The 11,180-nt window shown below is 62.6% G+C and overlaps 1 protein-coding gene across 1 annotated transcript; it reads left to right on the top strand.

The window, feature by feature from the left end:
• The first annotated feature begins 6 nt into the window (after nucleotides 1–6).
• Nucleotides 7–3,903, top strand: LOC107195633. Its single transcript, XM_015589023.1, has 3 exons — nucleotides 7–414; nucleotides 512–2,488; nucleotides 2,563–3,903. Exons 2-3 carry the CDS (start codon nucleotides 2,202–2,204, stop codon nucleotides 3,263–3,265), a joined length of 990 nt encoding a protein of 329 aa, XP_015444509.1. The 5' UTR covers nucleotides 7–414; nucleotides 512–2,201; the 3' UTR covers nucleotides 3,266–3,903.
• The last annotated feature ends 7,277 nt before the right edge of the window (nucleotides 3,904–11,180 follow it).

Below are 11,180 nucleotides of genomic sequence, written 5' to 3' on the forward strand. Positions count from 1 at the left end.
GCGCCTCGGACACGCAGCGGAGACGGCGTCCTGCTGGAGGACGACGCCCGAGTGTCCACGCCTGGCACGGGAGACACGTGAGAGGCAGCGGTGGCGAGTGGGCGGGCGGCCGCCGCTGCGCCTGACGGAAGGAATGAGCTAGAATGCGGGGTGGGGGCCCCAAAACCGGAGCAGCCCGGTCACTGGACGGATCCCCGTCCTGCGCTCCCCACTCCCGTCCTTCCAGCCCGTGAAGCGGAACCCCATCCCGTCCGCCCTGCCGGGCCCCCCGAAGCCACCGGGAGCCCCCCCAGGTCAGCAGCAGGCGCCTCTGCTTCTCAGGAAGGACCCGTCCCTTCCCCACCTGGGGACCCGGTCACGGCTGTCACAGTCAGCGGAGACGCAGTGCTTGTCACTCTCTAAGGAAGTGACCAGGTGACCGTGCGGGGCTGGGGGTGGGGGGCCCTGGATGCAGTTTCTCGAGGTGACCGTCGGCCAGCGCGTGACATCGAAGGGCCACGTCCGTCCACAGGAACGGGGGAGAAAGCCGCCTTGGCCACGGGGAGAAGTGTCTCCTGATCTCCAGACGGGCGCCCTCAGGGGACAGCGTGCGCCTCCTGTCACGCGGTCCGGGGCGTCTGTCCTGCGTTGGTCCCCGGTTCCTGGTCAGACGCCGCCACCTGCTGGACGGGGCGGCCAGAGTCTCCGCCTCTTGTTTTGTCTGCTTTGCTCTGAATTCTAAGAAACCAGCTGCAGAAAACCGCAGACGGGTTTGTTTTGAGGAGGGTTCAGTTGGATCCATGCAGCTCAGTCACTGTCCGGTGCTGGCGGAAGGTTCCAGAAGCACCGGAGTGTCCCGTGGGCTGTCATGGCGATGAAGCCTTTGCCACACCCTAGGCCATGAGCAAAGCAGTAAAATGACGGCCCCGACCCTCCCTGGACAGTCCCTCTCGGGGGCTGAGACAGCACAGGGGGCGTCCCCAGGTGACCCCCCTGTCACCCAGGGACGTGAGAGGTCATGAAGGGCGGGGCTGGGGGGGTTGTCCCCCCTGGACCCCAGCCCCTGCTCTGGGACGGGGGCCCGGATGGGATCTCACCCCGCAAGCCCTGGCCCCTGCCGTCTGAAGCCCTGGTGGACACGCGGTGCGTCCAGCCCACCCGCCCTCTCTGCCCAGTGGCCGCTCCTCTGCAAGCTCGGGGACTGCACCGTGCTGACCCGTCCCGCACACGGCCCCGTGGCCAAGACGCCCGAGGTCTGGAAAGGATAGTGAGGGACAAGGACGAGGAGGTCCCACGGCCGGGGGACACCACGCGATGGCAGGCGTGCCGGCGGTGACACCGTCTGTGACGGCGGTCTGCACGTGGCGGGGACTCGCATGTCCCGGTGGCTTTGTGATGAGCGTGAAAACGGGGTGGCCGCTGGGAGGGGTGCGGGGGGCAGGGGCCGTCTTTCCCCCGCTGGGAGGGGTGCGGGGGGCCCCCGCGGGGCAGGGCTGTCTCTCCCCGGCTAGCGGGCAGGCAGGCTCGGCCGCGGCAGGAGCGGGTGCTCGGCTTTGGCGGCAGCGGCGCGGCCATTACTCCTGGGTCCTCTGCGAGCTGGCCCTCCGGCTGTCTGCCCCATGGGGCCGCGGGGGACACGGGCGCAGAGGGCTGACGCATGCCTACAGGGCGCCTGCACGCGTGTCAGCTGGCTGAGGGCTCCCTGTGCCCCCACGTGGCCCAGGAACCGGCTGGCCCGCTGCCCGGCACCCCGCAAAGCCCGTCCGTCTGGCTCATGTGGCCCGTCCACGCGGGGGGACACACGCGGGGGGACACGCCTGATTCGTAGCTTCCCAGCCCTGGCACTGTCCTCCAGCTGGCTCGGCACTTTCTGGAGAAGACACGCTCAGTGTGCCGGCTCTGTCACCCTCCCTCCCTCTCTCTTTGTCCCCTCCGCCCCCAAAAGCCGCTTCTGAGCCACGGGCCTCGCAGAGGGGACCAGTGCGGCCGTCAGCCACCGGCGTGCGGCTGGAGTGCAGTGGACACAGCTTCTGCAGGCCTGGCCGGCTCCGTCCGCGTGTGGGAGGCCACCATGATGTCACCATGTGGGTCAGGGCTGAGGGAGGACGGGCCACCGTGGGGGCTGCGCAGTCAGGTGACACAGTGTCTGCACCTGGGGCCCAGTGCAGTGAGGGGCGCAGCAACCTCGGAGCCCCCAGATCTGTCTGGGGTCCACGGAGAGGATGCAAGCTGGACACGGGGCAGGAGCTGGAGTGGGTGTGGCCAGGGTACCCTTGGCGTCCTGCCAGGGCTGGGCCGGGGTCCCTCTGTCTCCCCAGCGACAGAGGGACCATGGGGTGGACTATGGTGGGGATCAGAGACCCCATCACCAGAGGCCAGAGCCAGACCCAAGCAGAGGCTCCGCTCCGGACGGCCAGGGGAGCGGAACCTGGAGCCACAGCCATCAGACGGGAAGATGCCGAGGACGTGACCGCGCCGCGCAGTCACAGTTGAGACGCCATTTCTCCAGGTAGGAGGGCAGAGGTCGGCCCCGGGCAGCGGCTCAGACACGCCTGGCGGCCTGAGCCTGCACTGACCCCACAGCCCAAGCATCACCGCCAGGACCCGCCGGGGCCACTGGGACGTGACGAGCACCGCGCCCCCTCCTCTGCGTCCGAGGCCGAGGGCCACGGCCAGTGCTCGGGCCTGCTGGGCCCGCTGTCACCTCAGGGCCGCTCCACTTATGGTTAGGTGTTGTCCTGTCCTCCGAGACCTCAAGTCGAACACGGGACAATGTCCAACCATAATCGTGACAACCAGTTTTCCACAAATAAGGAAAGAGAATCTTCGAACCCGACCGTCACCAACTGCCTCACGGGTTCACGCGATGCTCCTGCGCCCGGTCGTGCTGTCCCCGGAGAGCCAGGCGTCCACCCCCCGTCACGGCGAGCGGCTGTGGGGCGTGAGGGCGCCTGAGACGGGCAGCTGCCTGGACGTGGCCCGGGGCGGGAGGCTCTGGTGGGACGCACAGTGGGCGCAGCGTCCCCGGCAGAAACCCCGGCACACGTGCGGCCCCAGGTCGGACGTGCCGGTGACGACATGCGAGCGACATGCAGCTGAAGGAGAGGGTGGCCCGTGGGGCTGGGAGGCGTCCGTGCTGGTAAAAGGGTACCTGGCTGGAGTGAGGCACAGTGTCCCGCACACACGCCGAGGACTTGGCTGCGTGCGACGGGGTGAGGGTGGCAGCGAGCAGGACGGACCCCAGCTACGAGTCAGCGGGTGCTTCCCACAGCCCACAGGCCGGTGAGCGTGGGGCTGGCCAGCCTCAGCGGGCCGGTCACAGGGGCCGGTCACAGGGGCCGGTCACAGGGGCTGGCCGCAATAGACTGGTCACAGTAGACCCGTCACAGCAGGCTGGCATGTGCCTGGCAATAGACAAGCCCAGGATCTCCGTGCTTAACTCAGCCAAACTCACGCGTCACCCAGAAAGTGCGCTGTGGGTCTGGGCGGCCACTTCCGGGCCGGGCCTCTGGGGTCCAAGCAGCTTCCACGTGTGGCTCTGTCACCCAGCACGTCACTCCCGTGGTTCCACGGGCCGGAGGCGACGCCTGGTCGCTCTGCCCGCGGCCGGCCCTGCCGGTTCGGCGAGGTGGCGGGCTCTGCCCGTCTGCCCCAGGCCTGGGGTCGTCAGGGTCCCCAACGCCGACGCCGACGGGGCCAGGCGGGGTGTCGAGCACGCCCCTCGCCCTCTCTTCTCATCGTTGTAATTTACGGTTTCGGTCTCAGGACGGATCCGGCTTTCCGCGTAGTTGGCAGTTTAGTCACGGGGCCGGCGTGTGGCCTTCACTTAGCGCTCGCTTGGAAGAAAAGAACTACTTTATTTATTTTACTTTTTCTATGTGTTTATTTTTATTTTTTGTCACCCTGTTAAACCTCTGGCCTTCATGTCTTTGGTTTTTTTTTTTAATCACTCACTAATTAACCTTATTTACTTTTTTCTTTTTACCTTTTCACCCCTTTATGTCGATTTAGTTGTGATCCGTTAAATAAAAAAATTAAACGGTCCCATAAAAGATCCTGTCACGTGGTGTGGACCGCGGATTCCCGTGGGCTTTGCACGGAGACCCCGGCTCGCAGGTCTAGTTCCCGCGAGTCTGTGGCTCACACACGGGCCGCACCCTAATTCAGCCCGCGCAGCCCGCACCATGCGCTCACCTGTCTCAAAGGCGAGGTGCACCTTCTGCTGCGTCCACTGCTCCCCTGGGCCCCGCCGCAGGGAGGCCAGACGTGCGCCGAGGTTCCGAGGCGTCCGGCCCCGTGTCCACAGTGGCCTCTCCAAGCCGTGGGCTTGGGTTTGCTCTATCTACACCCCCAAATTTGGGAAGGACTGGCCAGTGCCCCAAGATTCAGCCCCAGCCTGGTCATCTGATCCTGGTCATCGAAGTGAGTGCATTTGGACACCAGGATGACCCGCCCCAAGAAGGGCCTCCGGTCAGTGCAGGAGGGCCGCGTGCCGGGCCCCAGGCCGGGCAAGCTACCGCCCCGCATCGCACACGGGGAGAGCACCGCCCCGGGAAGGGGCCCCCACTGCCCCGCGGTTCCCCGATCCTCACTTCTTCACGCTTAAAGTGCAGGCGATGACCCCACCTCAGCCGGGCTCTCCAGGGAAAGGGCCCAGTAGGACGCACAGCCACAGAGACAGAGGTTTAGGAGGTCGCTCCGCGGAGCTGGCTCGCGCGCCCAAGGGGCCGGTCGTTCCGAGGCGCGGCGCAGGCAGCAGGCGGGAACTCGGGTAGGAGCTGTCTGGTCCCTCGGGACCTGAGCACTGGGTGGCAGCCACACTCTGAGGCAAAGGCCGGCGCTCACCCTGCGGCCTCTCTGGGACAAGGCCGCGTTTGCTCTGCCGGTCTCTGCCTGACCACCGGATGCGGCCCTGCCACACCACAGAGGTCACTTGTGTCACTTAAAGTCTGCTGACCGTGAGTGACAGTCACAGCTAAAGAACACCTTCACAGTGGCATCTAGGCTGCCGTGTGAACAAACAGCCGAGCACCATGGCCTGGCCGAGCTGACCCTCACACTGTCCGTGGCAGCCCTGTGCTCAGCGGACAGCGCAGTACGAGACTGGAGCGTTTTTCCGCGCGGGGTGGGCTCCGCCTGGCAAACGCGGTCACCACCTGGAATATCGCCTCAGTCCTGGCTGGAGGGGAGGCCGCAGGCCGGCCCCCACACCAGGTCCCGCCGGCCCCCCGCCCCTCCCAGGACCCAGCCGAGGACGCGCCCTGCTCGCTGGCTTTCGGCTCTGGGGTTTTTTGCTTTCCATTTGTTTGTTTCTGTTTCATAGTCTTCGGGGATATATTCATCCTGTTTTAAAAACACTTAAGCGCTGTCACGCTGCCACGGCCGGGCCAGCCCCGGCTCTGATTTATGCTGCTCCCCGACTCCCTCCCCCGCCCACCCTCCCGAGCTCCAAGTTCGCTGTTTTCACTTCTTGCCATTTTTCAAAACTAGCTTCTCGTGACAAACGGTCCCTCCATATGCACTGGGCTCTGTTTGCGCTTTATTCTCATTCGGCCCTTGGGCTGCAGCTTGCGTGGCTTCCCCTTGCTTTGGGGAGATTTGCGTTCAGCCGACTGCATTTCGGTTTTGTGATTTTCTCCATTCTCCCTTTTGAACCTTTATTTCCGTGTTCCCACTTTTTCCGCTCAATGTTTAAAGCTTCTGGGCTTTGACGATTCGCTTCCCTCCATCTTCCGTTCATTTATCGACGTTTCTTTCCGCTATTTCCTTTCGCGGGTCTGTCCGTCTGTCCGTCTGTCTGCTCCGCGTGAAGCTGGGACCGAGCGCTGTGGCGTCCTCGGCCGGGAAGGACGGGGCTCTCGTGCTGACGTGACCCGAATCCCTAGGCTCCTGCACGTTTTCCAGCTTAAATTCCCTCTGCGTTTCTCAGCCGCCCTCCCTCAAACCACGGACATCCCCTCTGACGCGGAGACCCCGACAGAAGCGGACCAGCTGACACGTGTTTCTCAAAGGGGTGCTGGCAGGGCACCCACGCGGCTGTTCCCGCCCGGGGCCGGCTCCGCCGTGTCCCCAGGCCACCTGCATGCATGGGGCGTCTGAGTCCCGCTGAGTCGAGGACCCCGTCTTCCTGTCTGTCCCCACCGAAGCCCCTGCCCACTTGGCCCCCCTCTGCCCCCCTGGGCCCCTTGCCGCCAACTTCAAAGAGAGCCGGCTCGGGGCAAAGAAGCCAGCCCCGCACGTGCCACCACATGGCTGAACCTGGAGGACGTCACGTCCGCCAGGGACAGACGAGCACCGCAGCGTGCCACCCCATGGGGGTCTCAAGAGTCACAGAGCCGAGGAGCAGAGTGGTGGCCGCGGGGGCTGGGGGCGGGGAGCTGGGGGTTATCAGTCACTGGGCAGAGGGTCCGGCCGAGCAGAAGGCCCCAGGAAGGCCCCGTGCTCAGCTGCGCCGTGTCGTGCACACGCGGGAGACGGGGCGGAGTCACGTGGTGTCCCCACCGCGGTTGGCGGCAGGTGGGGGACGGCGTGTCCATTTCCGGGCTTGAGTCTCCTTCCTCCTCCCCACCGTCCTCTGCCCCCCAGCGCTCAGTGTCCAGCAGGCCCGACGCAGGCCTGACCAGGTCGCCGCACACAGCCGGGGCTTCATCCACACGTGGGGGGTACACTGCTCCGCCCCGGACAGTGGGGGCCAGGGGGAGGCTGCCCCTCTGTGCCCCTCACGGCTGAGTGCGTCACGGTGATTCACAGCAAGAAAGGAGCCTGTCCCCAAACCACGGACTTCCAGGGACCTGGGTCTCGATTCTAGCAGCTCCTGTGGCAGAAGCTGTGTCCCCGTGGGCTCCGGGCGGGGGAGGTTACTGCGGCCGCCCCTGAGTGGGCTCCGCCCCTCTCCCATTTAGAAGCCCATTTTCATGGCGCGTGTCACAGCTGGCTGTCCCCCGGGAGGGCACGCCCCTGATCCTGGCTGTCCCTCCAGCAGCAGGAGCTCAGCGAAGGTCTCCGGCCTCCATCTCTCCAAACAAAGCGACCGGCCCGGGGCGGGCAAGCGGGTCTGTTCCCCTCCGGCCGTTTCCACAGGCGAGAGTGGCCGAGCGGCCCAGACATGCTGTCCTCGGCCTGGAACCAAGTGCACTGCGACCCCTGTCCCCGTCCCCGTGACCCGCCGGCAGGCGCACACGGCGACGTGCTGTGTGAACCCACCTCGCGTGCCGGGCTGTCTCCGTCTCTGCGGGTTCAAGAGGGACGAGAGAGAAGATTCGGACCCTCCCCGGGCATTGGCAGATTTTAGCAGGATACAGAAACGAACGGAGGAGAACGTACGCATGTGAGAACTCAGTGTGTGATAAGCCGGCTGTCCCCAAACTCTGTGGCACCAGGAACCGGAGCTCCTGTGAGAATCTAAAGCCTGACGGTCTCAGGCGGGGCCGAGGCGCCGATGCTGGCGCTGGGGGCGGCTGCAGACACAGAGGACGCTTCGCTCACCCGTCCTGCTGGGCGGCTCGGTTCCTAACAGGCCATGGAGGGGACCGGTCCACGGCCCAGGAGTTGGGGACCCTGTGATAAAGGATCCATTAGAGAAAACACGAGGCGTGGGCCAATTTATTTTAGGAAAATTACTTATACTCTGTAACCGAAAAATAATAATTAGTTCTTATTTCATGCCATATATCAAAATAAATTCATAACAGATTCAAGAATGAATTCCAGAATTCACTTAAGAAGTGATTATTTTTCTGGTGAGTAATGGACTTGTCGAGCATAATACACTAAAATAAATTAAAGTGAGAAAAAAGATAGATGGGACGTTAGAAGAATTTTAAATATGTTTATACGCCCTAAATAAAATGTCAAAAAATGATATTCACGTATCAGAAAATAAGGCACTGTCATGTAGAGAAATCTCAAATAAAATCTATCACAGCCTAATCTTGAAAAAGAACAGATACAAACTGACAGTCGGCAGAGGACACAATAAGAAGGGTCGTAAGAAGACGGAGAAACGGTCCGCAGCTGTTCTCGCTCTCGCTGTCCCGCCGGTCAACGCGTCTCCGGGCCGGAGCGGCGACTGAAATGCGCACGGACAGATCTGGCCGCACGGAGAGGTGGTGACGTGCGGCCGCCCCTCCGCTGCGAGGCCGACCCCACCGAGGTGCCGACAGGCGGGTGAACCTCCTTCACGCCCAGCCACGCGAACCTTCGGGTGACGCCGGCCCCGCCACCCGCTCAGCGACCGCGGGAGACACGGCGAGGAAGAGCCCCCGCCCCCCGCCTGAGCGGAGCGGGATGGTTTCTGCGGCAGGTGCTCCGAGCCGCCCCGTTTCCAGCTGTTACACAGCAACAGCGAACGGGGACGCTGTCCATCCGGCTGGGACAGCGTGCGGCCCCCCGACGTGGCACGGCGAGTTTCTGGTGCTCAGAAGTGAGCGGGGCGCCGAGCCAAGTGAACGCAATCGAACATTCCAGACGCTCTCAACCCCGTAAGGAAGCCAAGGGGCAAATGCGGGAGGAGATGCGCGGCTACCTCGGCCGCGGCCGCCTCGAGGCGGTGAGATTACGGGCGCCTTTCGTTGTACTTTACAGGGTGTGTGTTTTTGACTTTCCACGATCAGCATAAATTTCTTTAATAAGCCTAGAGAAAAAAACAAACAAAAGCTTCGTTTCCAAGGCAGAACGGATGACTCAGAGAAACCTTCCTGGCTGTGCGTGTTTCGATCCTCAGTGTCAGACGCCTTCTCTCTCTGAGGACAGTTGCGGACACGGTCACGGCCTTCGTGGTACTTGCCACCGGGCACCACTGTGTGGGGATAAAGGTGTTTGATTTTCTCATAGTTCTGGCCAATATATTCCTCTTTGTTCTGTGCTGATCGGACTCGTGTCTGCCCACATCAGAAACGCTTAATGTCCGAGGCGTCTCTCAAAACGTGTCCACCTCCCTTGCGTCGAAACTTTTTCTTTACCCGAAGCATAACCGTCGAATCCACACTCGGTGCAGGTCTGGTGACTGTCATGTGCTCACGGTGCTTACCCCGCCCACTCCGGCACCGGACTTCTCCCGGCGGACCCGCCCGCTCCGGCGCCACACTCCGGACTCAGTCTCGAGCGTCTGCCCCCCTCACTTTACGCAGTGCGTGTGTCGGCGCGCGCGTGAGCGTGTCACTCCTTTTCATGCTAAATAACATCCCATTGTACGGCTCTGGCACTTTTTTAACACACTTATTAGTTAAAAGACATTTCCGCGTTTCCACTCTGGGCTATTCTGAATAACACTGCTAGGAGCACGTAGGTACGAGAATTCGTGCAGATCTATGTTTTCTTCCAAGAGTTTTACAGTTCTACCCCTGACATTTAGGTCTTCGATCCATTTTGAGTTACTTTTGTGTGAGGTAGAAGCCCCACTTTAGTCACAGACGAGAGAATGAAGTTGGGCCTCCCTCTCACGCAAGAATGAACTCAGCGCACCTATCCCTGGCTGGCACCAAACACTCTCGGTCACTGCACCTTTGTAGCAGATTTTGAAATTGGGATGTGACCCCTCTCGCTCTGCTCTCCCTTTTCAAGGCTGTTTTGATGATTCTGAATTGCTCGCATCCCCTATGAATTTTGGGATCATCTTGTCAATTTCCGCTAAAAAAAGAAAAGCATCGTGATTTCGAGAGGGATCTTGTTGGATGGGCGGATCCACCAGCGTTTCGCTGTCTTAATATCGCGAGCCCCTCGACCCGCGAGCAGGGCGTTTTCCATTTATTTCGATTTCCTTTAACTTCCCGCAGGGATGCTTCACAGTACAAATCTTCAGAGATGTCGCTTGTTTCTGGTTTTGGAACTAGGACCGTTTCCTTAAATCCCACTGCGGCTGGTTGGCTGGCGGTACCTCTGTCTCCGTCTCGTGTCTTAGAACGTCGCCGCCCTCGCCTGCTCATCCCGACCGTTTCGTGCACTTCGTGTGCGTCTTCGGCTGTTCCACACGTGGGGTCACGTCACCCGAAGACGCAGGTTTTCTCCTTCCTTTCCGGTCCGGTTGCCTTTGAGTCTGTGTCTTTTATAAGCGGAGTTTCGTTCCAGTGTTTTAGTCGGTCCTGGTTCAAAGAGGAAGACTGGCCTCCGGCTCACGGGGCTTGTTGTAAAGCCACGTCCCCTAGTGAGAGCTGGGGCAGGTCACACCCCCAGGGTGCTCGCCCGTCCTCGAGCCTGACTCAGTGCGCCCCAGCCTGTCCCCGGCTGACCTCATTTGCAGACTGGGCTTCGCGGCGGGTCCGCCTCCATTTAAGATCTAACATGGAGCCTCTGTCCTGTGACTCGGCAGACGCCTGGCCTCATTCACCGCTGTGCTGGGAGAGCAGCCCGCGTGCCCAGGGCTGCAGTGACATGTGCCCTCGCCGTAGGGGGCTCTGCCCCCGGGGCTGAGACTCCCTCTCCTCATGTGCAGAATCCCTGTCCGGCATCTGCCACGCTGTTTTACAAATTCAAATCAGAGCCCTCCCAGCTGGTCTGGGGATACGGCCGAGCTGCCTCCTGCCCGCACCGTGTGTCCTGCTGGGCACAGTCACCATCCTGGACAGCTCCTGGGGGACCCAGTGCAGAACCCTGCCTGGCCCTGCAGAGGGGGAGACGCTGCCCCAGGCCGGGTGATGCCTCACAGGGCTTTCCAGAGCACAGACCTCTCGCCCCAGGGCCCTGGTGGCAGTGCTCAGGACCTGGGCTGGGGGAGGCGCTAGGGCCAAATGTCATGTCTCGCCCCCAGGCCAGGCCACTCGCATGCCGTGCCCTCCCCTCCCTGCTATCCATCCAGATGGGGAGTCAGTCCTGAAAAGTCACAGTGGCTCTGAGCCCAGAACAAACAGTGGCGGGACGCCAGCCGTGGCCTCTGAGGCCCTGGCCGCGGCACCAGGGGCCGTCCCGAGGGCACGGTGCAGCTGCTCTGCCGTCACCGCCATAAATAACCCGGTAGGGACGCCAGGCGCCGCGCAGGCTCTGGCTCCGGGGAGATTGATGAGCGGGTGTTCCCACGTCCGAGCGCCAGCTGACTCAGCCCCGCTGACCTCTGGGGGGCCAGTGGGTCCCCGCTGGCGGCTGTCGGGAGCTGGAACTGGGTCACCCAGAGGCAGCGGTGGGCGGCTCCCTAGGGCCTCAGGGCCAGCTCGTCATGACGAGCAGCACGTGACGTCCTCCTCCTTCTGCCACGTCCCCCCGACCCCCCC

This window comes from Pteropus alecto, unplaced genomic scaffold, assembly GCF_000325575.1.
Source record: "Pteropus alecto unplaced genomic scaffold, ASM32557v1 scaffold214, whole genome shotgun sequence".
NCBI classification, from domain to species: Eukaryota; Metazoa; Chordata; class Mammalia; order Chiroptera; family Pteropodidae; genus Pteropus; species Pteropus alecto.

Coding starts and splice junctions, on each gene's coding strand:
- LOC107195633 (XM_015589023.1), top strand. CDS start 2,202: ATGCAAGCTGGACACGGGGCAGGAGCTGGAGTGGGTGTGGCCAGGGTA. Junction 2,489..2,562: donor TTGAGACGCCATTTCTCCAG/GTAGGAGGGCAG, acceptor CTGACCCCACAG/CCCAAGCATCACCGCCAGGA.